This window comes from Neolamprologus multifasciatus, chromosome 6 (genome assembly GCF_963576455.1).
Source record: "Neolamprologus multifasciatus chromosome 6, fNeoMul1.2, whole genome shotgun sequence".
Taxonomy (NCBI): domain Eukaryota; kingdom Metazoa; phylum Chordata; class Actinopteri; order Cichliformes; family Cichlidae; genus Neolamprologus; species Neolamprologus multifasciatus.
In genome coordinates this window covers 19,739,416-19,767,282 of record NC_140444.1, presented here as the reverse complement: position 1 = coordinate 19,767,282, position 27,867 = coordinate 19,739,416, and the positions used below count along the sequence as shown (strand labels likewise).

At 45.3% G+C, this 27,867-nt stretch overlaps 1 protein-coding gene across 8 annotated transcripts in view; it reads left to right on the top strand.

Moving 5' to 3' along the window:
- slit2 (slit homolog 2 (Drosophila)) overlaps positions 1–27,867 on the top strand; it is a 105,294-nt gene that overhangs the window by 53,562 nt on the left and 23,865 nt on the right. For 5 of the 8 annotated variants that reach the window (XM_085162242.1, XM_085162244.1, XM_085162245.1 and 2 more), the window contains exons 5-23: positions 6,874–6,945; positions 7,870–7,941; positions 9,032–9,103; positions 9,325–9,488; positions 9,882–10,020; positions 12,122–12,193; positions 12,357–12,428; positions 15,163–15,234; positions 15,463–15,606; positions 16,293–16,456; positions 16,815–16,838; positions 18,055–18,072; positions 19,364–19,514; positions 19,627–19,701; positions 19,927–20,070; positions 24,787–24,930; positions 25,045–25,211; positions 25,290–25,422; positions 27,498–27,566. In XM_085162242.1, coding sequence (XP_085018368.1) covers positions 6,874–6,945; positions 7,870–7,941; positions 9,032–9,103; positions 9,325–9,488; positions 9,882–10,020; positions 12,122–12,193; positions 12,357–12,428; positions 15,163–15,234; positions 15,463–15,606; positions 16,293–16,456; positions 16,815–16,838; positions 18,055–18,072; positions 19,364–19,514; positions 19,627–19,701; positions 19,927–20,070; positions 24,787–24,930; positions 25,045–25,211; positions 25,290–25,422; positions 27,498–27,566 — 1,968 coding nt within the window. The remainder of the gene's footprint in view (positions 1–6,873; positions 6,946–7,869; positions 7,942–9,031; positions 9,104–9,324; positions 9,489–9,881; positions 10,021–12,121; positions 12,194–12,356; positions 12,429–15,162; positions 15,235–15,462; positions 15,607–16,292; positions 16,457–16,814; positions 16,839–18,054; positions 18,073–19,363; positions 19,515–19,626; positions 19,702–19,926; positions 20,071–24,786; positions 24,931–25,044; positions 25,212–25,289; positions 25,423–27,497; positions 27,567–27,867) is intronic. The other 3 variants (XM_085162246.1, XM_085162249.1, XM_085162243.1) reach the window with 2 other exon arrangements.

Below are 27,867 nucleotides of genomic sequence, written 5' to 3'. Positions count from 1 at the left end.
TATGTTTATGTTCTTAGAAAGAAGGAATCTTTATCATCGCCAATGCTAGTTAAAGCAGCTTGACTGATAAGCACATGCGCTACATAGATCAGTAAACTCATGCATGTGTTGATTTCCTGGGGATTAAAATGTTCTCAGCATCTCCGGCATTTGATGTTTCTCCTCTTCCATTTGCCAAAACATGTCTTAAAATGCTTGCAGAATGACGGGAAGAAGAATTGCTTCTAACACGCGTGTTGGAGGAGCACAGGTGCAGGCCACAGTGGGATGGCCTGCTCTGTTGAGCCAGCTGCAAATCTAAATATCATCATCAGATGGTCCCCATTATTAAGTGCTTCTCCTCATATGTAATTACTGCATTACTGCGAGCCATGTCTATTTCTCCGCTGCGAGTGTGTGCGTTAGTGCAACAGATGTATTTCTCACTTGTCTATAATTACACGTGTAAACATTTTAGATGATGTCATGGTCTCAGAACGCTGACTAATCCGTTCCTGGGCTGGAAAGCAACGTAGTCAGTCTGCTTTTACACACACACGCACACATCCAAACACACACACAAATATACGATTTTTTTTCAGCTTTGTTGTTTTACCAGCTAAAGATAAGAGGGCAATGTATATTTCGTTTGTAGTTTCCTCAGCAACAAGTGTGGCACGTGGCTTGCAGCTGGCTAAAAAAAATAACTAACTAAATAAAAGATTGGTGAACAATTGAATGAAAAATGCGTGAGCTATTTATGTAGGAGATCAGTAGGCAGAATGTCACTTTTCTGCCGAGAAATCTTGGCTTTGCTCTCTCTGCATTCAAACTATAATCGAGGAAACATTGCAAAATAAAACCTCAAAATCAGCTGGAAAAGTAACACAGCTCTTACCACATGAGCTTCTCTAAGCTGGGCATTTTGTAACTCACGGAGGCAACACACACACACACACACGTGCGAACATACACGCACATACACACACACATGAGTGCGCACCTTCTTTCGGGCAAATTGCCACCTCTGCAGGACAGGCGCACCCACGTACACACAGGGGACATCTCTGTCAAGTGAAAATGTCCCATAGGTGTCCACCCTTGCCCCGTAACCATAGCAACCCTCTCACCTGGTATTCAAAGTATGTGCGTGAGGTGTGACAGTGAATAAGGGAAATAGACAATGAGCTGGGAAGAGAGGGAGAGAGTGAGGAGGACTGCAGATCTGTCATTCATGAGCAAAGTCAATATTAGTTTAAAGAGGGGGACTGAAGGAGAAGGCGATCTGTGTGTGGGAGGGTGTGTGTGATTCTGCATAATAACTGTCTCTTTAAGGAGGGAATAGTAAGAATCCCTTTTTTTTGTTGTTGTTCTTTTATCAGTTCTGAAATTCTGCTGCCCAAGATTTACAAGATGTACTTAAATTTAAACCAGAGAGGTCATGACGCGCACACCAGGCGCACGCATTCGTCCACACTGCCAGGTGCCAGTCCTGGCCCAGTGTGCTCAATAATCCTCGGCATTGTCTTCAAAAGGTCTACTCTCCTCCTTCTCCTTTCTCCTCTCATCTCCTCTCTTTTCTTTGTGAGTCTTTTTCCTCCTAATTGCTCACAGAAGTGTGATCTTTGGGGGTCCACTAATGGCACCGCTGCCCGAATTAGCTGGAGGATCCGACTGCAGACACGCACACACTAGCGCATACTGAATGTCCCAGCATAATTTTTAGCCTCCCTGACCATCTCTTCATAAAGCCCCACCAGCAAAAACTGAAACTCACTCCTTCTCCTCCTCTTCTTCACCTTCTCCTCCTTTTTTCTTTTTCCTTTTTGACTCTTTCCAGCTCCGTCTTTGCCCATTCACACATTCTAAAACTTAATAGGATTAAGGTCTCCGAAAGGGATTTGAACAAGATGATTAGTTTACTGCACTGCCAACTCCGACTCATAGCCTACCACACACACACACACACTGCCACAGGAACCCCCAGTCTGCTGGACCTGGGAAGAATCTTGTGGCGGTAGGTTTCGTACAAAAGAGATTCAGAAACTGTATAACAGTAGGTAAGAGTTTGTGTATGTGTGTCCGGCGTGAGACACAAAAAACAGGGAGGAGGGGAAAGGATGAGGGGTACATGTGTGAGAATTGAGTAGTGCTCTTTCATGCTTAGGTCTTCTTAGACACGGAGGGTGTCAGAAGCCCCCCTCACATTGAAAAGGTCCTTTAGAAAAGCAGCTCTAAGCTCTTAACACTGAAGACCTGACTCTGTCGCGCATACACACCCGCGCACATGCGCGCACACACACATCCTGGACCACCAGAGGTGAGAAAAACAGGAAGATCCGTAGAAGATCCATTCGCACCAAAATGGATTTCAACAGTGTGAAAACAGACACATACAGCCAGCATCTGGACAGATGTCTCACATAGTCAGACTGGTCCACTTTGCCCTCCTGTTCACCTGTTTTAAATTGAGTCTGTACACAAATCATAGCCACTAACCACTAACCACTGTCACTTAAGGTTCATTTAGGGACTATACTGGAAATTAGGTGTTAATTAGAGCTAAATAACAGACTAATAAACACTAGAATTTTACTCACAGAAAATGGAGTGCAACATTCTTGGATGTTGTGTTTTTACCCAAACACCAAGTTATGTTATTTGTAAGATAATAGCATGAAAATACTCCAGAAGGACCCACAAACTTGATTAAGAAGTAGAATTGAGCAGCTCAAATTAGCTGAAGTTAACCCAGACAACCACTGCTCATGCAAGGAAATCCACACCCCAAGCAATGCACAGCTGTAACAATTGTAACCCTCCCTACGTTTGGAAGGACTGTAAATATGATTATTTGTGTTGGAAAGTTGTGTGTTTTAACACAGGCTTCTTTGGGGCTTTCCTTGCTTTTGGAATCAGCCTCAAGTGGCCATTTGAGGAGTTTGAGTTTTCGACACTTTACTGTTGGTTTTACTTTTCTGCCCCGGAGCCTGATGCTTGGTTTCATTGTAGCCAAACTCACAATTTCGTATTGTCATTTACACATTTTTCTGTGATGAGACCGAAAAAGCAAACGCTGCCCAGCTTTGGTGCACCGAGGCGTCGGCCAAATCGTTATAAAGGACGAAGAGTGGTCTGTGCATCTATGCTGACATTTAAAGTGTGTGACCACAGCGAGGATTAGAGGTTACAGGAAGCCGGCATTTTAACTGCTTTTTGGTAACATTCCTGACCAAAGACTTTTTCATTGTTTTCAAAAAGCTCAAGTTTTCTGGTGCACTCCAAAACCTGAGGCCAGCATTTTAAGATTTATCTGCGCTCTCAAACAGCTCAGTTACTGAGTGTGAAAAATAACAGCTTGGTGTGGACGGAGGGAGGAAACAGGGACACCAAGTTTTTTTAGATTTATCTTTCTTAGGGTGGATGTCAAAGAAAAAGTGCAACACAAGGAAGAGAGCGAAATGGGACAGAACATTTTCGGTCCTTGCTGCTGTGAATTTGATGCATGTACAGCATCAGCATCGTGTGGCACCGCGTCTGTGTGTGTGTGCGGTTAAATCTCTTTTTCTACACATCATGGATAGAGGCTGTCAGCTGTTTGTTTCAGCAGCGACTATGTCTAGGATTGGTGCGTGCATGTGCATGTGCATGCGTCTGTGGGTGGACGTGTGTGTGTCTTCTCTTTCAGAAGGTTCCTAACTTAGCAGCATGATATAGTTCCTGTGTGGGTCTAATACCCCCAGCCCCTTCAAACAAAAACACACACGCACGGACACGCACACGCTGGGCTCAGCGGGAGCCTCTTTTAATGAAGCCAGCCTCCCAGTTCAGGCTTAAGGGGCAGAGGTGAGGGGTTAAACCTTGGGGAAGTCCAAAAACAAGACCAATTTAGGAGAAGAGGAAAAGACAGAGAGAGAAAGAGAGAAGGATGAAAAGGAAGAGGAAGTTTGAGAAGAAAAGATAACGTGGTGGGTTGAACATTCACTAAAAAATCATTTAAGTGGAGATGAAACTGAATCAGGTGCATTGGCGCCAAACGGAGGAAGAAAATCCACTCCAAAGTCGCTAAGAAGTCAATTTACTAGGCGGGATATTCACTCTCTCTGTCTTTGGTGGTCTGAGTGATGAATAGGGTTTAGAGTGGCCTTCTGCACTTCCTTAAGAGCCCCCACATTAACCCAGACTAGCACCAGCATGTGTATGCATGTACTAAGTGTACATGAGTGTGTTGTGATATGTGTGTACAATATGTGAGTGTTTGTGTGTGTGCAGTCTGTCTGTTGTTGTGCATCACAAGGGCAGAAAAATTGCTCAGAATCAATTTTCAATCATCTCAGCGCTTTCGAGGATGGCGGTGTGTGTGTGTCTCTCGCGCTCTCTCTCACACACACACAGCACTTCTTTCCTGTCCTCTGATGTTTACCAAGCTACATTACTGTAATTGCCACAGCAACAAGTTGTGTGTTCCCAAGTGAAGTGTCTGTGTGTGTAAACAGTGAAGGTTGTGTGCAACCTAAATCACAAACTGTCGAGCTGTCAGATCTTCACATTTTCGACGTTACCAACTTTTTACTAATTGTTACATCTAATACAAAGATGTAGTGGATGCACACACTGGGTGCTATATGCACTGCTGTGTGTGTGTGTGTGTGTGCGTGCATGTGCGTGTTGGGTTAAGTTAATTTTCTTTTATTTGGATTTCGAACTCCAGCGGTTAACGGAGCACGGTTATTTGCCAAACCCCCTTGGTCCTGTAAAAACAGTATCAGGATACACTCTATTTGATTCAGACCAGCCACTTTGTGTGTGTGTGTGTGTGTGTGTGTGTGTACGTATCTGCATAAAAGAGCACACGTATGTTCGCTTTGCGTGTGCAAAACAGCAAAGGTGAACACTTTTTACTGGGGGGGGGGGGGGGCTGCAACTAATTATTGCTTTTTCCCGTCACAGTTTTCCAGAGCTCAGCGTGTCGTTCTCAGATTCCGTGTTTTGTCTGACCGGTAATCCAACATCCAAAGATTCTCAGCATACAATGATTCACAGGGCAGAGAAAGCATCATCATAACCACTTAAAAGATTAGGCAGTTGTAAAAAATTATCTGCATCTTCTATTGATCACCTTACATTTAATTCTCTTGTGTTCACACAAATCGCCAGCTTACATTTGGCAATTATGTGCAGAAGAAAAAAAGCCCAGAGACTCTGAACTGCAGCGATGTAAAATTGAACTTCTATATGCAGGAATAGATCCATCTCGAATGCAACGTTCAGCACACTTTCGCTGACTTAAAGTGCATTCATTTTGACACTTGAGAGTGAACTTGTGCCTCAGCTCTGACACTTTGAACATCTTCAAAACATTTACCTGCCAACGCCACAATCTGTTGCCGTGGTTGCAGAATGATGGATTACTTTCCTTCAGTATCACTCCTAACACACGCCTCTTAAAAAGCTACAGTTACCAGAGGACTCTTGTTTACATTGTGTCTTTGTGCCCCTGCTGTCTGTCTCAGCTGTCAATCCAAAGCTCACAGCAGCTAGCCAGCCCTCCCACAGGCTCGTAGGCTAAAAGAAGCATTTTCATTGTCTTTTCAGTTGGATATTAAAGCTCCAAATGAACAAGCCACTTTGTTGTTTTTAGTCTTCATAACGCCCCACTTTGTAATTTTTCTCTATTACTGGCAACAAATTACCACTTCAGATGAAGGGCTGGAAGCAGCAGGTGGAGAGATACCTGTAGCGCTGATTAAACGATCACAACTGCAGGAATGCGAGGAATGTGGATGGGCATTAGCTGTTAGCCGATTAGTGCGGCAGAGGACACAGTTGGGGTCAAAAGCTGGAAGGTCAAAGGTGAAAGGTCAGGTGGTCTGTCTGGAACTTGGGTTTGTATTGGAAGCAGAGGACACATGCAGAAACACTCGCTACCGGGCAGCCTGTGGTGCTTTTAGGATGCCTGAGTGTCATCTTTCCAGAGCTGCTTGAGTGCTTTCATTTTACATGCTGTAATACATTTTGACCCGACAGCTGAATTCATTCTTGTGCCTGTGCTTTATGTAATTTATTTATATTTGCACGTGTGCGTATGTGATTAACACCTCTGTTCGTGTAACTATTTGTGAGTACATCCTTCGGCACCTTTAAGGGCATGTGTGTGTGTCCTTTATAAACCAAGCTGCAGCACCAATGAGTGTTAGGATGTATGTCACATGATGGCAAGCACTATAATAACATTTAGTCAGTGAAGCACCTGTTTGTATGTTTGAGGGTATTTATACTTCTATGGGTGCATGCATGTTAGCACGTTCTGCATATATATCACTGACTGCAGTGAGTGTTTCCTTTTTTAATGCCAACCTGTCGCTTTTTTGAAGTGGCTAAAAATTAAAGTGTATGTAAACTCCAAAACACACACACACACACACACACATATCCATCACTCACTCCTTAAAAGCAGGGGAGGAGAGGGTGGTTGGAGTGAGGTAGAGATGAGTGGGAGTGATGAAAGAAGGAACGGAAATCTGAGGTAAGTGGAGGTCACTAGTGCCCCCTACAGGCTGCCGGAGGGCTCAGAGCCTCTTCCACCTGACTCGTGTGGATGTTCAAAGCAGACAGTTGAATTGCATCTGGCTCTAAATGTGTGGACACTTCACAAAGGAAGTGTTTTATGTATCCCTGAGAGATGAACCAAGACAGCTGATTATATTTGAGGAAGTACTCTGTGTTGATGGAACTCAATTTTGCAGACGATCAATCTGGCTCTGAAGCCCTCCACCCACAACTTCTGCATTTTGATGATTATATCAAGTACTTAGTCTGCAAAGCAAGTGGCCCTGTGATAGCTTGGCTTAACTCTGTGCTGCCTTTATTTTTTCTGTCTCCTTCTCTGTACAGTGATCTCAGCGAAAACCAGATTCAGGGAATTCCAAGGAAAGCCTTCAGGGGAGCTGTGGAAATCAAGAACCTGTAAGTGGCACTTTGGCAACACTCTCTCTGCTTTTATGTGCGATGCGGTGTAGTGTGGTGTGCATGCGGTTCTATAGGCGTTCACACGTATGTGGCACCTCCTTGCCGACATGTTTGAGAATGTGCACAGCACCCATTTGCCTGTGCATCAATATTTAATTGTGGTAAATGTCATGTGCCTCCTGCCTGCTGTATTGACTGGCACCGCTGCTCGTTAGCAGCTGTGTGCGTGTGTGTGTGTCTGTGTCTGTGTTCATGCATTAGAGCGCGGATTACACTGCGTGTGTCACATCACTGGCATTTTGCCGTTTCCTCCCTTTGTTTTGCCTCACTCCGAGTTATGATAATTGTTGGTCATTTCACAGGTAAAAGTAATTGCCCATCTTTAATTCTATAAATATGGATTTCTCAACTTTTAGGGCTTCCTGTGGTTTTTTTAAATGTCTTGCAATTATTCTAAAATGACAGGGCATTTTGTGTGTGTGTGTGTGTGTGCGTGCGTGCGTGCGTGCGTGCATTAGAGTGCGGATGACAGCATGATTTACTGTCCTTATGTCTTAATTAAATTGTTTCAGCAAACCGACTTTGAGAAAGAGTCGGGGAGAGGGAGGAAGAGGGACGAGGTATAGAGCAGCGCATACAAACTAGATGTCAGAAGAGAGCAGGAAACAGGAATGAACACACAGATAAATGCATTCAGAAATGCAGCTACGAAGAACAAAGATACCAGGAGACCAAACTTTTTTTTAAAAAAAAGAGAGAAGGTGAGGGTGAGACAGAGAGGTTACTAAGGAGTTGAGTTGGAGGAAGTTGAGGTGTTTTCACCTGGAGCCAGCCGAAGCCTTAAGATATACCTTTTAAACACCTTGATGTCTTCAGTTTCCCCTTTCTTTTAATTCTGTGTGTGTACATGTGTGTATGCAGCCAGTTGGACTACAACCACATCAGCTGTATTGAAGATGGAGCTTTCAGAGCGCTACGTGACCTGGAAGTACTGTGAGTACCTGCAAAAAGCAGAGGGTTTGGTGAGCACTAACAGCAGTACAATATAGAACAGCTAATTTCCTTGTTGACCTTTCAAAGACTGCATTGCCTGTGCAGCTCCCCAAAAGGAATGAATTGGTATATTTTGAGCAGTGGCACTAACGCCTGGTTCTGTGGTAATGCTGTCATTGTAGAGGTTGTAGAGGGTGCAAATATAAAAAGCAGAGAATATGCAATTGTTGTTGGGGATTGTTTCTGAAATAAAGTTAAAGCACAACAGTTTTCTTTGTTCACCAACATCTTGAGGAGAGAGAGGGAGCAGCTGAGGTGCCGCTGAGGTTTTAGATTTTTGCTGTATTGGCTAGCAATTGTGCTTCTCTATCATTAACCAAAACATCTTTAACAGTATTTTCTGTGTCACATTAAGGATCTTTCTAAGAATAGTATGTTCTTTCACGTGCAGGGCATCCAGGATTTTTTCATTTGTAAGATGACATGCAGTCCTGACATGTCTTGAAATAAAAGTGCCCCTACTCTTCACATAATTTGTTAATGGGGCCATTAGGCACACAGAATTGACACTTTTGTTGTCCTGAAGTGCTTTTCGACTTATTAATGCCTGTAATATTCATTTTGCTTTGATTTCAAAGTCAGTCAGTACCTTAAGTGGGCACTTTATAGCCCGGCCAAAATTAGAGCTGTAAGCAAACGTACAAAGGTATGATCGTTCAATCAGGCAAATAAACTCTACCATCTATTTGTATCTAATTTCTAATGATTCAAAATATTTTCTGTAGTCTGAGCATTCTGGGAGCGAATAAATGGATTATGTGTTAAGCCGATGTCTAAAAAGAAAGAAAAAAAAGCGAGATTAAAGGCTCAGTAGCTTTCGATTAAATGTGATTTATTACAGAGCTAATTAGAAGCTAACAAGGTAGTGCTTTGAACACATTAATATAAAAGAGTTGTATTTTGATTGTTTTTGTGTTACATTACAAATGCACTGTATGACACTGCAGCCTCTTTCACGGTAACAGTAAAATACTGCGGGACAGACTTTCTGCATATCTGTAATATGCTGTGTGTTCACTTTCTTCTTTAGCACCCTGAACAATAACAACATCAGCCGACTGTCTGTGGCCAGTTTCAACCACATGCCAAAGCTCAGGACCTTGTAAGTGGCATCTCCGTGTATTTGGTACACCTCGCTGCCCTGAGGGGAAGGATTCTTCCCATCTGTGTCCATTTGTGTAACAGATTGATTGATGCGTACTTGCAACTCTCTCTCTCTTCCCTCCACCCAACCTGCTCCTGCCTCCCCTGTCATCACACCTCTTATTTCTGTCCTTCCCCCCACCTGTTCTTGTCTGGCCCATCTCCTCCTCTGTCCCTCAGCCGCCTGCACTCCAACAACCTGCAGTGTGACTGCCACGTAGCCTGGCTGTCAGAGTGGCTGCGACAGCGCCCCCGGCTGGGTCTTTACACGCAATGCATGGCCCCTCCGCACTTGAGGGGGCACAACGTGGCCGAGGTGCAGAAGAAGGAGTTTGTGTGCACAGGTAGGTCGGGTTCACCGGTTTGCTTTGCTGTCTGTTTTGTGACTTCCCTCGGCTCGCTGTTTCGCAGTGGCAAACCCATCTTTTGCTTTGTCTCGTCTGCTTTCTCTCATTACCTTTTTGCTCATGATTTTTAAAGACTGGGATGAAGGTAAGTGGCTTGTCTTTAACTCTATGTGCTGCATTTCCTAAAATATATATCATCGATCTGATGTTCTGTGCAACACGAGAATAGAAAACAGTTGTAGATAGGCAAGGTCACATCTAAGGACAGGATATTTCCCTCACTTGCACAGTTGCTCTAGCCGTGCTGCAGATTTTTTTCTTTGCCTTTGGGATTTACTCAAAGCATAATCTGTTATCCGTGGATAATATTGGCCCTCTGTCTCTGTGTAGGTCACCAGTCGTCATCATCTTCCTCCTGCAGTGTGTTACAGTGTCCGGAGTCGTGCACCTGCAGTAACAACATTGTGGACTGTAGAGGGAAGGGTCTCACAGAAATACCCACCAACCTGCCCGAAACCATCACCGAGATGTAAGACCTGTGATCCAAGTAAACACGTTTGCTTCAAACCGCTTTTCTTACACACACAAAACTCCCACATCCACACTCGGAGCAGTGATATTTGTCCTGCTCTTTCACTCTGCGTCTTTCCATTTTCCCTCTTTGTCTCTTTCCACCTTTCTGTTTCACTACTTCTCTTTGTGTGGCGAAATAAAATCACACATCTGTGAAATGAGAAAGCCTGGTCATGCAGCTCCTTCCTGCTTAAGAAAATAATAAAGGAATGACAAAAGAAGAACAATTGAAAGATTAATCTGAGAGACGAGGTGGATCATATCGCTATCTGTAAGTGAGAATCGGAGAAAAGTGGAAGGAGAAGAGCCAGCAGATTTAACAAAGTCCCAAAAAATAAGACGTTGATTTAAGATTTGAGATTTGGACTTCTTGAGTCAGACTTAAATGGACATCACACTGCTGCTCTTTCTCTTTGTTTCCCAACAAAGAGAAAGAGCACAACACAATCTTTAAATGTGATAAAGCACTCATGAGAAGACAATTTATCGCAGTCGACAGTTTTTAACAATTGCACTGCAAAAGCACTTCATTATAAAGACAGTCTTTGTCTATTAGACTTCTCTCTTCCCAACAGCTGGGCTAACCTGAAGGGCCGACAGTCTTGAGACTGGTTATTAGATCTGTTGGCACTGCAGAGGCTCTAAAGGGACAGGACTCCCTTTAGACCACGGCCACTGGCAGCGATGTGGTGACCAGAGATCTGAATGTCAGTGAAAATTTAGCAAACTGCAGTGTCAAGAGACAAAAGAACTGCAAGGTGAACGACTAATGTGACAGCGAACGGCAGTGAAGTATACCACTGATCGACATGCATGGTGCAGGTGGCGAACAAAGTGCTGAGTGCTGTAAAAGTACAAACAGACCATAACGTCTCCACACGTCTGTCACTGCATCAGATCCCTATATTAAATAAAGATTTGTGACCGGGACTGAGACATGTCAGTCACGTCCAACCAGAGCAAATGAAACATGAGTTCTCAGATGGCATTCCAGCTCTGCCATTAAAACCATTGAAAACATTTTGTATTTCTCATTTTTAAAAACAATATCTGCTTTATTTTGAAGGTAAAGCTTTGGTTACCATGACTATGAAGACATGAAGCCTAACTTGGACTTCTCACTCTCAAAGTCACTTCACTGATTTTGAGACCCATTACTTGCTTTGATAAGAACAAAGATCCCCATTTAATTTAACTGTTAAAAGACTGTTTCAAGACTCGAGATTAAATTTAGCGTTATGTTTTTAACATCTCTGGGATTTGTGCCGTCCTAGAGCAGAATGGCGACCTGACCCAGCTTCACTGAATTGGATAAAAGTTCTATTTGTCTCCTTTAACTTAAGACTTTTTCAATGCTACAGGAAGATTTGGGGCATAATTTGGACTTCTCTTTACTTAGTTAATACCTGGAACTCTTTCAAATGGCTTGAAACCTTATGTAAGACCTACAAGACTTCAGACTTCATTAACTTCCTTATCGATTTTAGATTTTATTTGGACTTAACATAGCGGAGCATCAACTTGACTTGGCCTTGTCCTGATTGATTTTAGGCTTAAAAAGGACTCGTTTATTTTCACTTCAGACTCAAAACAGCTGAAACCACTATAGAACAGGCACATTATGGTTCGTATGCACAACCAGTCAAAAATGTCAGCAGTGAAAAGTTTAGAAAGCGAGAGAATTTTTCACAATGAAGCTGTTGTTTTTGTTTAATTTGCTGTCACAGTGAATAAACACTTCTTTCTTTTTTTCCATGTCTTTTCACTCTAATGGCATGGTCAGATCGATGCACAGTCAGACCTAATGGAACACTTCCCAGATGTTACAGCTGTGTTTTTGTGTGTCCGTCTGACTGTGCAGATGTTAAAGAGGGCAAAAGATCAGAGAAATGTGGCAGACTTTGGCAGGGCCTGTTAAAGGGACTTATCTGGAAAAGTTTCCCCTTAACCATAGCCCCCGGGGAAAGAGCAGCAGCCAACAATGGAGCAGAGATAGCTCTGTGATAGGGGGATGTTAATGCCGCGTCTCAATTGTCTGTGTGTATGTTTGGTTCCAGACGACTGGAGCAGAACGCCATCAAGGTGATACCAGCTGGGGCCTTTTCTCCTTATAAGAAGCTGCGCAGGATGTGAGTAGATGAGGAGATGCGTGTATTCTGCACCCTGTCAACCATCCACAAAACTTTTGTTGCCGGCCACTTTCCAGTTTGTGACCTCCGTGCTATGCTTCCTCACTGACTCTCTGGTTTTATGTGTCTGCTTCTTGTTCCCTTCTCCTTTTGTTTTTCACAGAGACTTGAGTAACAACCAGATATCAGAGCTGGCCTCGGATGCCTTCCAAGGTCTGCGCTCTCTCAACTCGCTGTGAGTATTGTGTGGTGTGTTTATATTGAAGTTGTATTTTTAACTTCAAAAAAAGTTTAAAATCTGTTTATGCTCCATAACTTCTGTTTATTTTTCACTTTTAGTTACTGCTTTTATATTTTATGTGAATAATGCGCTCAGGAGTTTAATATCTGAGATCTGTTATGGCCATAACATACTGAGAAAGAGAAACAGGAAACACAAACAGTTGGATTTTCCCACAACTGTGTAGCCAAATTACAGCAACCTCTTCATTAGGAGTGAAAACACAAAGCAAGCCACAACTGAAATGATCCTCAAACTTTAGACCTCGCAAACTTTTTAATTTCCCAGTAACTTTGTATAGGAGAGCTCCTTTTTCCTTGATGGTTGGGAACCATGTTAAAGTTCCATTACTGCAGATACGTGACGGGAGCGTGGGACCAAATATGGACAGGGAAAAAACAATAGAAATAGCAATGCACTTCAGATGTTTCATCAAAAGTAATGAAGCAACAAGATGAAGATTTTCCTGACAAACTCTTATTTTTCTTTCAATATTGTCAGTAGATCATTTCTCTCATCACTGTATCTGTGGTGCTGAAGCAAAGTTTGGATTCTTATCTGTTTTTTAATTTGACTGCAGTACTTTGCACTTTCACCTTTTCAGCCTTTATAAAAGAAAAAAAAAGAAAGAAAACCAAGACTGTAAAGGAAACATTAAACAATATTACAGTGCCTGGAAAACAAATTACCTTCAGCGAGCAGCCAAAACATCCAAGAAATATTAACCGAGCTACCCCCAAGATTTGGTTTCATCCAAAAATCATTTTTTAATTTGCAAAAAAAAAATAAAAATCAGTTTGACTAATAATTTTGTGACTCTTATCATCTGATTGCTTGTGGTTCTTTCCTTCTCATTGTGTTTATAAGGATAGAAACTACCCCCACATCTGTGGAATAAACATACAAAACGTAACGCACAAAACAAAAGCGTATACATGTTTAGCAAAAGCAGCGGTGTTGCTGGCTTTCTGACTCTCAGCTCGGACCATCTGCTTTGCGTGTGAAGCTGCGGGAAGGACCGTGGAGAGAGGAGCTGAGGAGGAAGTGAAGGATGGAGAGTTATTTCATGAAGGAGTTACATTAAGGTCTCGTCTCTCCGAAGTCAATAATTCATAAATGCTGAATTGCTGAATGGAGGCTTCTGCCACCTCATTACACATTCAACACAGAAAGAATGGGACACACCGATTCATGCTGACACACCACATGCAGCATGGCCTTCGCATTAAGCCACACTGTGTATTTATTGTGCGTCAGTGTTTGGTTAGAGAGGGTGTAAATGAGCCATAGGTGGCATCTGCGCATGTGTCCGTACGCGTACGCGCGTGAACAAGCAGAACTGTATGTGCTGACTCGTCTGTGAGACATAAATGAAGCATCCGCTTCCAACGCCGCGTGTTTCCCAACATCGGTTCTCTCAGGGACGGCCACTCGGCCACAACGAAATAAAAGCCGATCCAAAACACATGTCTTCAGCCTGAATACACAACTCATCTGTTCACAGGGCATAAAGATGTCTCCTGTGTGTGTGTGTGTGTGTGTGTGTGTGTGTGTGTGTGTGTGTGTGTGTGTGTGTGTGTGATTGCATCTGAGGTATTTGTTGGGGCAAGGCAGTGGCAGTCTCAGCCTTCTCCTGTTTCTGTAGCACTTTTGGCGTATTTATAAAAAAAAAGCTATTCTCTGATAACAGTGTGCATTCCTAACATAACACCACAGCCAGATTTATGGACGTTATCGTAAATTTTTATGATATTTAAATGAAAAGTGATCGTCATGTGTTATATATCATGTACAGCCAGGTACGAAGTCAGATTAAGTGATTGAACCTTTTTTTTTTCCCTGTGTGTTTCTGTGTTTTCTTGAGTAAAAAAGCCAAATCCCTTCCCTCTTAGTAATTTCTGCTGAATTCTAGTTAGTTTGTGTCACTTGTGCAGATTTAATCTAAGACGTTTTAATGACCATAATTCTTTAGTATTTGGTTCTTAACAGCTGAGTACTTTAAACTTTTTTTTGCTGGTAATACTTTTGTGTTGAGGAAATAAAATGGGTTTAATTATTATTAAAAGTGCAAAATATTGTTCAAGATCATCGTCAGCCGAGTGTTTTCAGAAACTTTTCTTCACTTTCTTCAGAAGTATTTTGTCAATTCATGTTTTCTTTATGCTTTTAGACAAATGCTCATCCAGCAGCTCTGTCGGGCAAAGGTTAACATATCACCTCATACACAAATGGTCCATAGTTCGAATGCTAGAGCCCAGATAAATGGAAAGTAGTGCTGTGGGATACTGCAAATAATGGCAACAATCAAAGTTACTTTTAGTTCCATTTTTTAGATGTAACTACTTTTCGTTTTTTACCAAAGATTTCTTTAGATTGCTCAGTAGGTGATTTTGTAGTTGTCAGTCATTCCCAGTACCTTGAGCTATTACAGCCATCTTTGCCATGAGCAGCATTTACAATAAAAACACAACGCACACTGTCAAAAAAATCATGGGAGCTGTATTCCTTTTTTACACGAGTTTACACCAAATGCACTCTTATTTTCCCACATTACCGCTTTAGAAAATATTAATTTTGCAATTTTGGTTGAGTAAAGAACCAAAACACTGGAAACAGACACAAGACAAGAGGTCTGACTCCCTGTACGATCTAGGTTGACTGTTATTAATGTTGCATTTGTTTTCTGCAGGGTACTATATGGGAACAAAATCACGGAGATCTCCAAAGGACTCTTTGAGGGGCTGTTCTCTCTGCAGCTACTGTGAGTAGAAACACACAGACGAGCACAAAATCAGTCGCATTTGCATCTCATCGATATTCAGCGGAAAAGTGCTTACCTCAAACATTGTCATCAGAGTTGAGGCATCATGACTGAAAGCCATCTTCACTGACTTGCACCATTTGAAACACTCGTCAGAGAACGATAACGGGGTGAGCCTTCATTTCCATTTCTCCCACTCTCTCTCTCTCCTTTGTTCTGTCACTTCAGGTTACTGAATGCTAATAAGATAGCATGCCTGCGCGTGGACGCGTTTCAGGACCTTCACAACCTCAATCTGCTATCACTGTATGACAACAAGCTCCAGACCATCGCCAAGGGGACTTTCTCATCTCTAAGAGCCATACAAACACTGTACGTATGCACACACACACTCCAGACTTGTAGAGATAAATAAGGAAATGCAGTAACCGGCAAGCTTTATAAATGAACAACCGCCGACATAAACAAAAATCAATTACGTTTTTGGAATAACATACCAACTGTTAAAAAATACATTTTTGCCTGTACAGTACAACAGCCGTTTCTTTGCCACTGTTAAGAATTTAACTAACCTCTCTTATAAATCCGTCAGTCAACATGAATGCTTCAAAATGGGAGGGAGGCAACATGCTCTCAGTTTTATTTCTTTCAAGAGACTCAATAGACGTTCAACTGAGGAACATCTTTTTGGCTCTTACTATAGTCTCCTGTGTAGACACTTATTGCTCTGTTTCTCATCACCGGTTATTGATTATAACAGAATATAACAGAAGAATTATTATTATTATGACAAAGTGATAAATATACAGACTCCTTGCAGTCACACACCTCATATCACTTTTAAGAGAAATAAATCCAGGTATTTGTTCTGGTCCTTTAATTTAAAGAATAAAATAAAGGTTTTTGATGTAAACACTGTTCCAGTATCAGTCTTTGAGCTGCTGTTCACATACGTGGTGCTATTACACGCTCCCATTACGGCCAGCCTCAGAAAAATATACTCACGGCACGTCGGCTTACCTGAATGTGTTTTGTATGTTCTGTGTGTCTCTGTGCAGTCACTTGGCGCAAAACCCCTTTATCTGTGACTGCCATCTGAAGTGGCTGGCAGACTACCTGCAGGACAATCCCATCGAGACGAGCGGCGCCCGCTGCACCAGCCCTCGACGGCTCGCCAACAAACGAATCGGGCAAATCAAGAGCAAGAAGTTCCGCTGCTCAGGTACAGACACGCACACACGTGCACTTCACTGCATCTACACACATACAGCAGCTTGCACAAATATAGCTAGTGTAAATAGGGTACATAGTAGAGGCTAATTCTTTCTTCTTCTTCTTTTACGTTTCTGATCTACATGCACACACAAAACAAGCTGACCTCTCCTCTCTTTTCATTCTGTGTCTTCCTGCTGGGATTTCCCCTCAGCCTCTTTCTACTAACCTCATCTCCCTGTTGTTTTTAGCGTTTTCTGGGATTTTCCACACATGTTTCATGCCAAACCACAGCCAGAGTGGGTTGTCTTTTAGTGTAGCCTTTTTTCTTCTGTTTTTCACTTTGACTCTCTCTGTCTCTCTATTAGCTAGAGAACAGTATTTCATCCCAGGTATTGTACAATGAGCATGAGTGTGTGTATGTGTGTGTGTGTGTGTGTGTATAAACCACTGTTTGCTCACTCACAGCTGATGCTTCACACTAGCACATCCTCGACGCTTTGAGTGACTTGCCCTGTCCGACACCTATTCAATGCCAAAACATGTTCTGCTAATGGTCTGTCATGCATTATGATGCACCGCGTCTAACCAGACACCAGATAATCACACTCTTGTCCTTGCACTGGGTTTTCAATGGTTAACGCAACCTTGATGATCGAGGGAGGAAAAACAGTTGGATTAACAAGCTTGGGTCGCTGTCAGCTGGGCTCTGTCTGTCTGGCTAAATGAAAGTACCCTGGTGCAGCGATCACAGAGACTATATTTAATGCCAGTCCTTCTTGCTTCTTAGCACATCTAATGACAGCTAATGTATGAGCGTGTGTCTGTGAACATCTGCGTTTGTTTTTTTCGCTGCAGAACATCAAAAGGTCACACAGTCATCATGCTCAGAGGGGTGCTGGGAAATATGTAAATGAGACATGCATATGAGATCAGTAGCAGGGCTAAAGGCGGTCATTACCACAGCAGCGCACAGAGGGGCCACGAAGTGTGTTGCATGAGAGAGCGTGCGCGCAAGCGTGTGTGTGTATGCGCGCACTCACTGCAGTCATTAACTCTGTAGCTCACCGGGGGGACAGAGGTTTCAAAGCCCAGATACCACATACGGGGCAAAGCTGAATAATTTAAGAACATTTTCGGTTGAAAAGTTGAATAAACATGTTTTATTCTGCGGTCCAACCTTTATATTGCGGCTAAGATCAATACACCTAAAATCCTCTCATTTGCATTTACGCTGTTGTCTTATTTCTGATCCTACCTCATTTTTCTGTTGTTGCAAATGAGGCTCTTTTATCTGTGTATGTATGCTTTTTGCCTCACAGTCTCCCCAGAATAGGTCTAAATCGCGCCGTGCTTCGACTGGAAGAGGCCGGGACGTGTGTCGATAAATGTACCCGTTCTGTGTCACGTCACGCCAGCACGATTCTCGCTATTCACGAGTCATTAGTCCTTTAAATGAATCACTGCCTGGGGTCTGAACACGGACTGCAGCACAAATTGCAGCTTTTTTTATTTGCACTCAGTTTTTCATCAGCTTTTTCCCTTCCTGTTCAAATAAACGAGTGAAATCCCTTCTTCTTTCTCCTACTGCCTTTCTAACACACTCAGGAGTACACCATGTCAGCTGTAAGTAACACACACCCCCACACACACACACGAACGCACAAGGTTCTTCGTCCGCTCTGAATCCCTCACATCTCGTCCCTGACCGGCATCTGACCTTTGACCTCAACTGCAATGACCCTTCTGTGACTCCTCTTGTCTTGTTGTTCACCATCAACAACAATGCGACGAGAATAATAATTACAATTTACACTTTAGCGCACAATGGTTCATGTATTTTTATCTTGTTTATGTACCTATGGGGTGTGTTGGAGTGTGTGTGTGTGTGTGTCTGTGTGTGTATTACCCAGAAGTCAGGGCTTCTCTTGCATTCAGTGCTGCTGTAACTCTCCTCCCACTCCTCCGTAACAGCTGCCCTGTTCCTGCTCTGCTTTCTGTGATGTAGATGTCTGTAGATGTTCCTCGAGCCTTTTCCCTCTATTCCTGCAACTTTTTGAACACCTTGTCTGATATCCTCCTTCTTATCATTTGTCCTCTCTGTCCTCTCTATTCGCTGCAAATTACACATTTCCAGTATCAGGTGGCTTCTTCGTTCTTCTCTCCTCCTTTCTCCTCCCACTTCCTCTCCTATGCCTCTTTTCACGTTCATTCTCCCCTCAGCTCCTTTCCTCCCTTTGCTCTTCCTCCTCCTCCTGTCTCTTCTGTCCTTCCCACCCCTGTGTTCCAGCGGAGGAGCAGTCAGTCAGCAGGTTGTTCCTTTGTGCTTGATCTAACCATGTGGCTGCCAGGTTCCTATCGTGGAACATGGTTCTTTCAAGCACCATGGAACGGCCCTGCAAAACCCTACAGCATGGCGCAAGAGACAGCAAACTCCTGTCACTCCCTGCAAGAGTGTGTGTGTGTGTGCATGTGTGTGAGCTTGAGTTAGAGCCTCAGTGTCTGTACAGTATGATAGATGACTACCTGTATGTGCATGAGCATTTTTCTGGTGAGATCTCAGCTTGTTTGTAGTCTGACAGGGCAGAAAACCTCCAATATCTTTGTTCTCGTGTGAGTGCATGTGCGTCTGTGTGTGTCTGTCTTGATCTTCACAGTCTGTGTAGCTTCCTGTTATTTTGATTCCTTTAAGGCTGCAAAGCACAATGCAGCATTTTGAGCCAAAGCTTATGGGGATTGTTGCAAATGATTGTAATCAGCTTTCTTTTCCTATGACGAACAAAAAAAAAAAAGCAACACAGCCCTTGAGCAGTGTCTCTAAATTCTGCTATTGTGCTGGTTATTGGGACCCGTGCCAGTAAATGCTGGGGTTTGAATCTTGCACATTTAGTGACACTGCGGTTATGATTGTGACCAGGTAACGAGGATTACCGTAGTAAGCTAGGAGGCGACTGCTTCGCAGACCTGGCCTGCCCTGAAAAGTGTCGCTGCGAGGGCACCACCGTCGACTGCTCCAACCAGAAACTCACCAAAATACCTGATCACATTCCTCAATACACCACCGAGCTGTGAGTCACGCCGTGTTTGTCTGCTACAAAGTGCATCTATGTGTGAGATAGAAGAAACCTCAGAGCCTCTTTCTCTTTGTTTCTAACCACCTCTACTTTGCTCTGTTCTCAGGCGTCTGAACAACAATGAATTCAGTGTGCTCGAGGCGACGGGGATCTTCAAAAAGCTGCCTCAGCTGAGGAAGATGTGAGTCAGACATGTCTTTAACGTAACAAGGACGTAACGTCAGGAAGTCACACTCGGGTCACACAGAGGAAAACTGCGACAGATGCGGATATAGAAATTAAAATGAACTGTGTGTGTTTCTCTCTATACACGTAACCCCCCACCCCCTCCTCCCACCCCCTCTTTACATCTCTCTTTTCTTGCTGCTCTCTTACTTTCCTTCCTCCTGCTTCCCACTCTGTGTAGTAACCTGAGTAATAACCGTATCACTGACATAGAGGAGGGAACGTTTGAAGGAGCTTCAGGGGTCAATGAGCTGATTCTGACCTCCAACAGACTGGAGAACATACACCACCGCATGCTGAAGGGACTCAGTGGCCTCCGCACACTGTGGGTACACACACACCCACACACTCACACATATGCATATGTATTAAGTATGCCAGCAATATCCAAAGACGTTCCCACATACTGTGACACTGTCAAACACAGAATAATATGAGCATGCATAATTCACCAGGTAACACTGCATATTTAGGTTTATGTAATGAGCTTCAGTTAATAGGTAATACGATCCATATGAGGCTGTAAAGATGTTTATTAAGGCATATAATTTTACATTTTATCTACCTTGACAACAATCAAGGGCCCATGCCATTTTTTTCCAGGGGTCAGGGAAAAAAACACCATTAACTGTTAATTAATATATAATAATTAAGACTCTAAGATCCTGAGGAAACCAATGCAGATTAGATTTTTTTTATAAAGTCAATAGTCTTAATAAAGCAAAACTAAATGCTTATTCAATTTAATATGAGCCACTGGTTAAACTCAAAAAGTGCAATTGCATTGGTCTCATAAACAATTAGAGGAAGGTCATGTTAGGGGTGGGCTGTGTGCACGCCGGGGTGGTGACATGAAGGACCCAAAATGCAGACTCAGGAAACCAAAGGTGAACTTAAATACAACTTTAATGTTAAACTAAAAAAACAACAAAACTGAGTAACCAAAACTAAACTTACACGAACAGACTGAAAAAACACACAGCTAAATAAACGGTAGATCGCGACAATGACAAACTGAAACACAGGGCTTAAATACATAGAGGGAGCAATCAGGGAATGGACAACAGGAGGGAAACACAGCTGGGGCAAATCAGAACTGACGAGACAAGGAAGCGTAAACTGAACACACTGAGATAAGACAGAAACCTTCAAAGTAAAACAGGAAACACAAAACACAGACTGAACAAAAGACACAGACTCACATACAGGCACTACAACAGAAGGAACAGAGACGTGGGACCAGGGCAGACACAGACTGGACACGGGGATACAGCAAACAGGGGAGACAGCAACCAAGGATTACACAGAGACAAACCATAAGACATGACTCACGAAAACCCCAAAAACTAGAAATTATAAATAATATAATAAACTCAAAAGCCCTGGGTCAATGACCCAGGCATCCTAACAGTATCTCCCCCTAAAGGGCTGGCTCCCAGACAGCCCAACCCGAAACACCAAAACAAAAAACAACCCAACCAGGGTGGGCGGCGGGGGAACAGGATGGAGGGACCGAAATGAAACAAACACACAGAGCCAGAGACAAAAAATACAGGGAGCAAAAGCCCAAAACAGAACAAAACAACAGCACTGCGGCCCAGCAACAGTCCAAAAGAAAACAGACAAAAAGCCCATGAAAGGCGCAGAGGCCCAGGTACCAGTCTCGAAAAGGTTCAGGGGGGCGGCCCGGAGGCAGGCGGCCCAAGAGCCAAGAGGACAGTTCAGGGGGCCGGGCAGGCGGGAGGCACCGGCGGCGACGGAGTAGGTCAGGAGGCCGGCCGGGCGGGAGGCACCGGCGGCGACGGAGCAGGTCAGGAGGCCGGCCGGGCGGGAGGCACCGGCGGCGGCGACCGAGCAGGTCAGGAGGCCGGCCGGGCGGGAGGCACCACCGGCGGCGACCGAGCAGGTCAGGAGGCCGGCCGGGCGGGAGGCACCGGCGGCGACCGAGCAGGTCAGGGGGCCGTCCGTGACGGCAATGATGTCCAGTCATCGGCCCGGAAAGTGGACGTGCAGGCCGGACAGGACGTGCAGGACGGACAGGACGAGCAGGCCGGACAGGACGTGCAGGACGTGCAGGACGGACAGGACGAGCAGGCCGGGCAGGCCGTGCACGCCGAGCAGGCCGGGCAGGACGTGCACGCCGAGCAGGCCGGGCAGGACGTGCAGGCCGGACAGGACCAGACGGCATGGGGACCTCAGGCGCAGACGAAGATAGATGGAGCGAGGCAGGACCAGGCGACGCCGAAGGCGAAGACACGGAGGCCGGACCAGGCGACGCAGAGGCTGAAGCTGAAGCCGGACCAGGCGAGGGCGGAGACTCGGAGGCCGGACCAGGCGAGGGCGGAGACTCGGAGGCCGGACCAGGCGAGGGCGGAGACTCGGAGGCCGGACCAGGCGAGGGTGAAGCTGCAGGGAACGGCGTGGGAGCCGCAGGTGGTGGCGCTGCAGGCGACGCAGGTCGCTGGACGGGCCCCTCGGACCCTCCAGCGGGAACAGGAGGCAGGACGGGCCCCTCGGACCCTCCAGCGGGAACAGGCGGCTGGACGGGCCCCTCGGACCCTCCAGCGGGAACAGGCGGCTGAAGCGGTCCCTCGGACCCTCCAGCGGGAACAGGCGGCTGGACGGGCCCCTCGGACCCTCCAGCGGGAACAGGCGGCTGAAGCGGTCCCTCGGACCCTCCAGCGGGAACAGGCGGCTGGACGGGCCCCTCGGACCCTCCAGCGGGAACAGGCAGCTGAAGCGGTCCCTCGGACCCTCCAGCGGAGGCAGGAGGATGGACGGGCCCCTCGGACCCTCCAGCGGAGGCAGGAGGCTGGACGGGCCCCTCGGACCCTCCAGCGGGAACAGGCGGCTGGACGGGCCCCTCGGACCCTCCAGCGGGAACAGGCGGCTGAAGCGGTCCCTCGGACCCTCCAGCGGGAACAGGAGGCTGGACGGGCCCCTCGGACCCTCCAGCGGGAACAGGCGGCTGAAGCGGTCCCTCGGACCCTCCAGCGGGAACAGGCGGCTGAAGCGGTCCCTCGGACCCTCCAGCGGGAACAGGCGGCTGGATGGGCCCCTCGGACCCTCCAGCGGGAACAGGCAGCTGAAGCGGTCCCTCGGACCCTCCAGCGGGAACAGGCGGCTGGACGGGCCCCTCGGACCCTCCAGCGGAGGCAGGAGGATGGACGGGCCCCTCGGACCCTCCAGCGGAGGCAGGAGGCTGGACGGGCCCCTCGGACCCTCCAGCGGAGGCAGGAGGCTGGACGGGCCCCTCGGACCCTCCAGCGGAGGCAGGAGGCTGGACGGGCCCCTCGGACCCTCCAGCGGGAACAGGCGGCTGGACGGGCCCCTCGGACCCTCCAGCGGGAACAGGCAGCTGAAGCGGTCCCTCGGACCCTCCAGCGGAGGCAGGAGGATGGATGGGCCCCTCGGACCCTCCAGCGGAGGCAGGAGGCTGGACGGGCCCCTCGGACCCTCCAGCGAGAACAGGCAGCTGAAGCGGTCCCTCGGACCCTCCAGCAGAGACAGAAAGCTGAACGGGCCACTCAGCCCCTCCAGTGGAGACTGAGGACGGCTGGAGCGGTTCTCCAGAACCCCCAGCGGGACCAACAGATGAAGTGGGTGTGATGTTAGAATGTCCAGAGTCAGAATGCTCAAATGGAGCATGCAATAAACAGTCACCGTCTTCCCCGACAGGAGATTGCTCAACCGTCCTGGAGTGGCGGCGGCCTGAGCGCCGTTTCCTTCGGGATGAGGAAACAGGAACCGGTGGAGAAAAGGAGACCTCCTCCTCATCCTCTGACCACATAGCCGCCAGGAAGAAGGCAGGCGAACGAGGACCCGGCTGGTGTGGGGAGGGAGAGGAAGTCCGTGGCAGTATTGAGACGGGTGGAGAGTGTGTGTTGTCCTGGGGCAGCGGTTGGGAAGATGTAGTGAGTGAGAGAGCAAGCTCACCAGCCTTGACTTGCTCTCTCCAGGCAGTAATGGTGTCATCCAACTTAGTGTCCTTCGCAAACTGAGAGAGCTGAGGGTTATGATGAATGAGGGCATCTACTGCACTTAGCCCGACTGCCATAGTCCGTAAATCCTGTGCCTGGGCAATGCGGTCGAGCAGACTCACCATCCGCCTCATCTCGCCATTGAACTCCGAGGGAAAAGAGTCTGCGGGGTCCATGTTCTGGTCGCGATCTTCTGTTAGGGGTGGGCTGTGTGCACGCCGGGGTGGTGACATGAAGGACCCAAAATGCAGACTCAGGAAACCAAAGGTGAACTTAAATACAACTTTAATGTTAAACTAAAAAAACAACAAAACTGAGTAACCAAAACTAAACTTACACGAACAGACTGAAAAAACACACAGCTAAATAAACGGTAGATCGCGACAATGACAAACTGAAACACAGGGCTTAAATACATAGAGGGAGCAATCAGGGAATGGACAACAGGAGGGAAACACAGCTGGGGCAAATCAGAACTGACGAGACAAGGAAGCGTAAACTGAACACACTGAGATAAGACAGAAACCTTCAAAGTAAAACAGGAAACACAAAACACAGACTGAACAAAAGACACAGACTCACATACAGGCACTACAACAGAAGGAACAGAGACGTGGGACCAGGGCAGACACAGACTGGACACGGGGATACAGCAAACAGGGGAGACAGCAACCAAGGATTACACAGAAACAAACCATAAGACATGACTCACGAAAACCCCAAAAACTAGAAATTATAAATAATATAATAAACTCAAAAGCCCTGGGTCAATGACCCAGGCATCCTAACAGGTCAAGGCTTTTAGTGACATTCCTACACCGTTATAAAGTGTTAATAAGTGTTACTGTTTATGATCTTTAAGACTTATGCAGTGTTATGTACATATAATTTATAAGGAATTATGTGGGTTTTTTTTTTTAGTTATTAGCTATTAGTTAATCACTATTAACTACTGCAAATACCAGAAAATAAGGTGTCATCTCATTAGGGTATAAACATAAGTGTATATACTTAACTGTAGTACAGGTTAATTCATTCACTTTTTTCTTGTGTGTGGGTAGCATGCTGAGGACCAACCGCATCAGCTGTGTGAGCAACAGCAGCTTCGTGGGGTTGAGTTCAGTGCGTCTGCTGTCACTCTATGACAACCAGATTACCTCCATGAACCCCGGAGCCTTCGACACGCTGCACTCCCTGTCCACACTGTGAGTGTAAACAACACAACCCACAAATGTGACAAATATAAATGCAAAAAATAACAATAATAACAATAATAATAATGCTGAGCACCCTCATCACCTTACTTTCCTACTCTCCAGAAACCTTCTGGCTAATCCTTTTAACTGCAACTGTCACCTGGCTTGGCTTGGTGATTGGTTGAGAAGGAAACGCATCGTCACTGGTAACCCCCGCTGCCAGAGTCCTTACTTCCTGAAGGAGATCCCCATCCAGGATGTAGCTGTCCAGGACTTTGCCTGTGAAGATGGTGAGATGGAGAAAATAATAATGATATTACACGTCTCTCTAAAACAGCTTTTTTATCCCTAATCACTTTTACCATCAGGTAATGATGAGAACAGCTGCTCTCCGGTGCTGAGGTGTCCAGCTGAGTGTTCCTGTCTGGACACCGTGGTCCGCTGCAGCAACAAGGGACTCACCACGCTGCCCAGAGGCCTGCCCAAAGAGACCACCGAACTGTGAGTTTATAACAAACATACCCTTTAGTATAAAGCTTAACCAAACTCCACATTTTACAAGCTACAATCATAAAGTTCCCTATTAAATGTGCCTGAAAACATAAAGAAACATAAATTATTTAAGATCAGGTCCAGACCACTTCCAGAGCTTTGAGATAATTGTTACTTTTAGTTTGGTCCCTTAACACTTTCCCTGCTAATGACAAAAGCAATCAGTGATTTCAGTTGTTGACTGCTTGCACTTCTACATCTTGTTCAGAGAACAAACATTCCACTCTGAGTCAAACTGACCCAACGCTCATTACAATTAGAGCTGAATCTCCAGCTGTGACCCACAGACTAAACAACGATTGGCAGTTGAAGAGTCCACAAACCAACAGAGCACCCTTTGCTTCGTTTTTAATAGCATTCACACAGACAGTTAATCCACCAGGGTCAAGAACGTTTAGTGGATCTGATCTAAACAGTGGTTTGTGCCAGCGTGCCAGCATGCAATCCTGCGCTGGTGCACTGTAGCTAATCCCAGACTGAATCTGTGATGCTAAGATCAGTTAAGGTCAGTGCTCCTTGGGGCCACGCCACCTGCTTCAGCACTCATTGTTCATCTTGTGGCTAAAGATAGCTTTTTATAGCTTTGGCTGTATGTCCAAGGTCTGCATCAGTCGTCTGATGCAATATCATGAGACACTTGATAAATTATCTCTGCAGTGAGACTGTGCAGATGTAGAGCTAGAAAAGCAGTGTAATGGAGGATACAACGAGTGAGTCTGGCAAAGAAATGCTGTCCTCTCACACCCCAGAGGCTGTCCTGAGAAAAGTAAGGCCATAGCAGAGGTCAGAGTCAGAGTGGATTTCAGTAGTGCCCACAGAGAGCTCAAACTTATGGTGGATGGAGGAAGTTGAAGCCGTCCCTCTTTGACTTCAGAAAACCTCAGATTTATTACGCTATGCATCTGAATCAATCTCTTACCTCACTGGAGCTTGAAATGTTCATTCAGAAAGGTGGAAAACCACAGAAACACATGCTTATAGAGACACAGAGACACAGGAACTGTGAACATGAAGAGAATTTTATTTCTCAGAAAGTCATCTGAAGACATTTGTGTTGTGATAATAATGTTGATTGGTATAGCTGTGTACCCATAATAATCAAAAACTATCCTTTATTTCATTTTGATCGTCTTTGTGCCTTCCTGGATCACTTTCGCTTCTGATCTGACTATTTGCGATCGTGCTCCTGAGATTTTCAACCAGGTCTCACACTTCCACAGAGTAAACATTAAATTCTGTTTCAGCCAAAAAAAATGCATATACAGTAGATGAAGATCATTAAGATCATTAAGACGATCTTGAGCTGAGACTTTGACACAGAGAGTGTTTTTTTAGCTGAGGAGTCCACAGTCTCTAAGCCCCAAAACAGCGCATCAGGTGAGGAGCACAATCAGGTGGATGCTCCTCATTCTTCTGACGTTAGTGTGGTTGAATTCATTCCAAAAAGTGAAAACTATTAAAACAGATTTATACTGGAACATCCTGAGTTGTCCGTTTAAAACTGCGGCACTTGCCAGCTTGCACCAGTATTCAGCCATGAAGCCTTGAGACCTAATTTTAATCAGTCCTGAAACTTTCTGATCACACTTGGTACATAAAGTCCTGCTCAACAAAAATCCCTAATGATCAGAGTATTATAATCTTGAATTAAATATCAGACCGCAGCTTTAGTGGTATTTTTATTCATTCTACTGTGTCTCCTTTGGGGGACAAGGTTCTTCCAGTATTAACAAAGACTTAATTAATATGCTGGATTAATAGCACATTGTCACAAAGTGAGAGATAGGATCTCACCCGTGAATGTGTGTATGTCTGAGCGAGAGACGCCTGTGGGGATATTAAACTCCAGTGTTTATTATGGCTGCAGCAGTAATGACTGCTCACACTGGTTATGAGGAATTTCCCACATGGTTAACACTTCATTTTCTCCCTTCTCACTTTCTCCCTTTGTTTACCAATCCTCCTCGATATCACCCCCGTGTTCCCTCGTTCTTTGTCTCCCACGCTGTCTTTCTGACTCTCAGGTATTTGGATGGAAATCACTTCACTCAAGTTCCCGTGGAGCTCTCCAATTACAAACACTTAACGCTCATGTAAGTCTCACCCGTAGCACCTCAGTGGAGAGATATTGTATACTTTCACACAGATAATTAACTCCCACTTTGCCAAGTTTAGTACGGTTAACACACGTTTTTTTTAACGCAAAAAGAAAACACTTAAGGATTGGGATTTGGTCTGTGCTTCCTGCACTTTGCTTTTAATCACAACTAACAGACTGTACTCTGTGTTGAATCATTTTTGTGACTTTGTTTGGCCCTGATGTGGTGTGACAGTCTCGGTACGATAGACTAAAGGAGGAGCATTACAGAATCCATATAGTCTGTGCACGCGTGT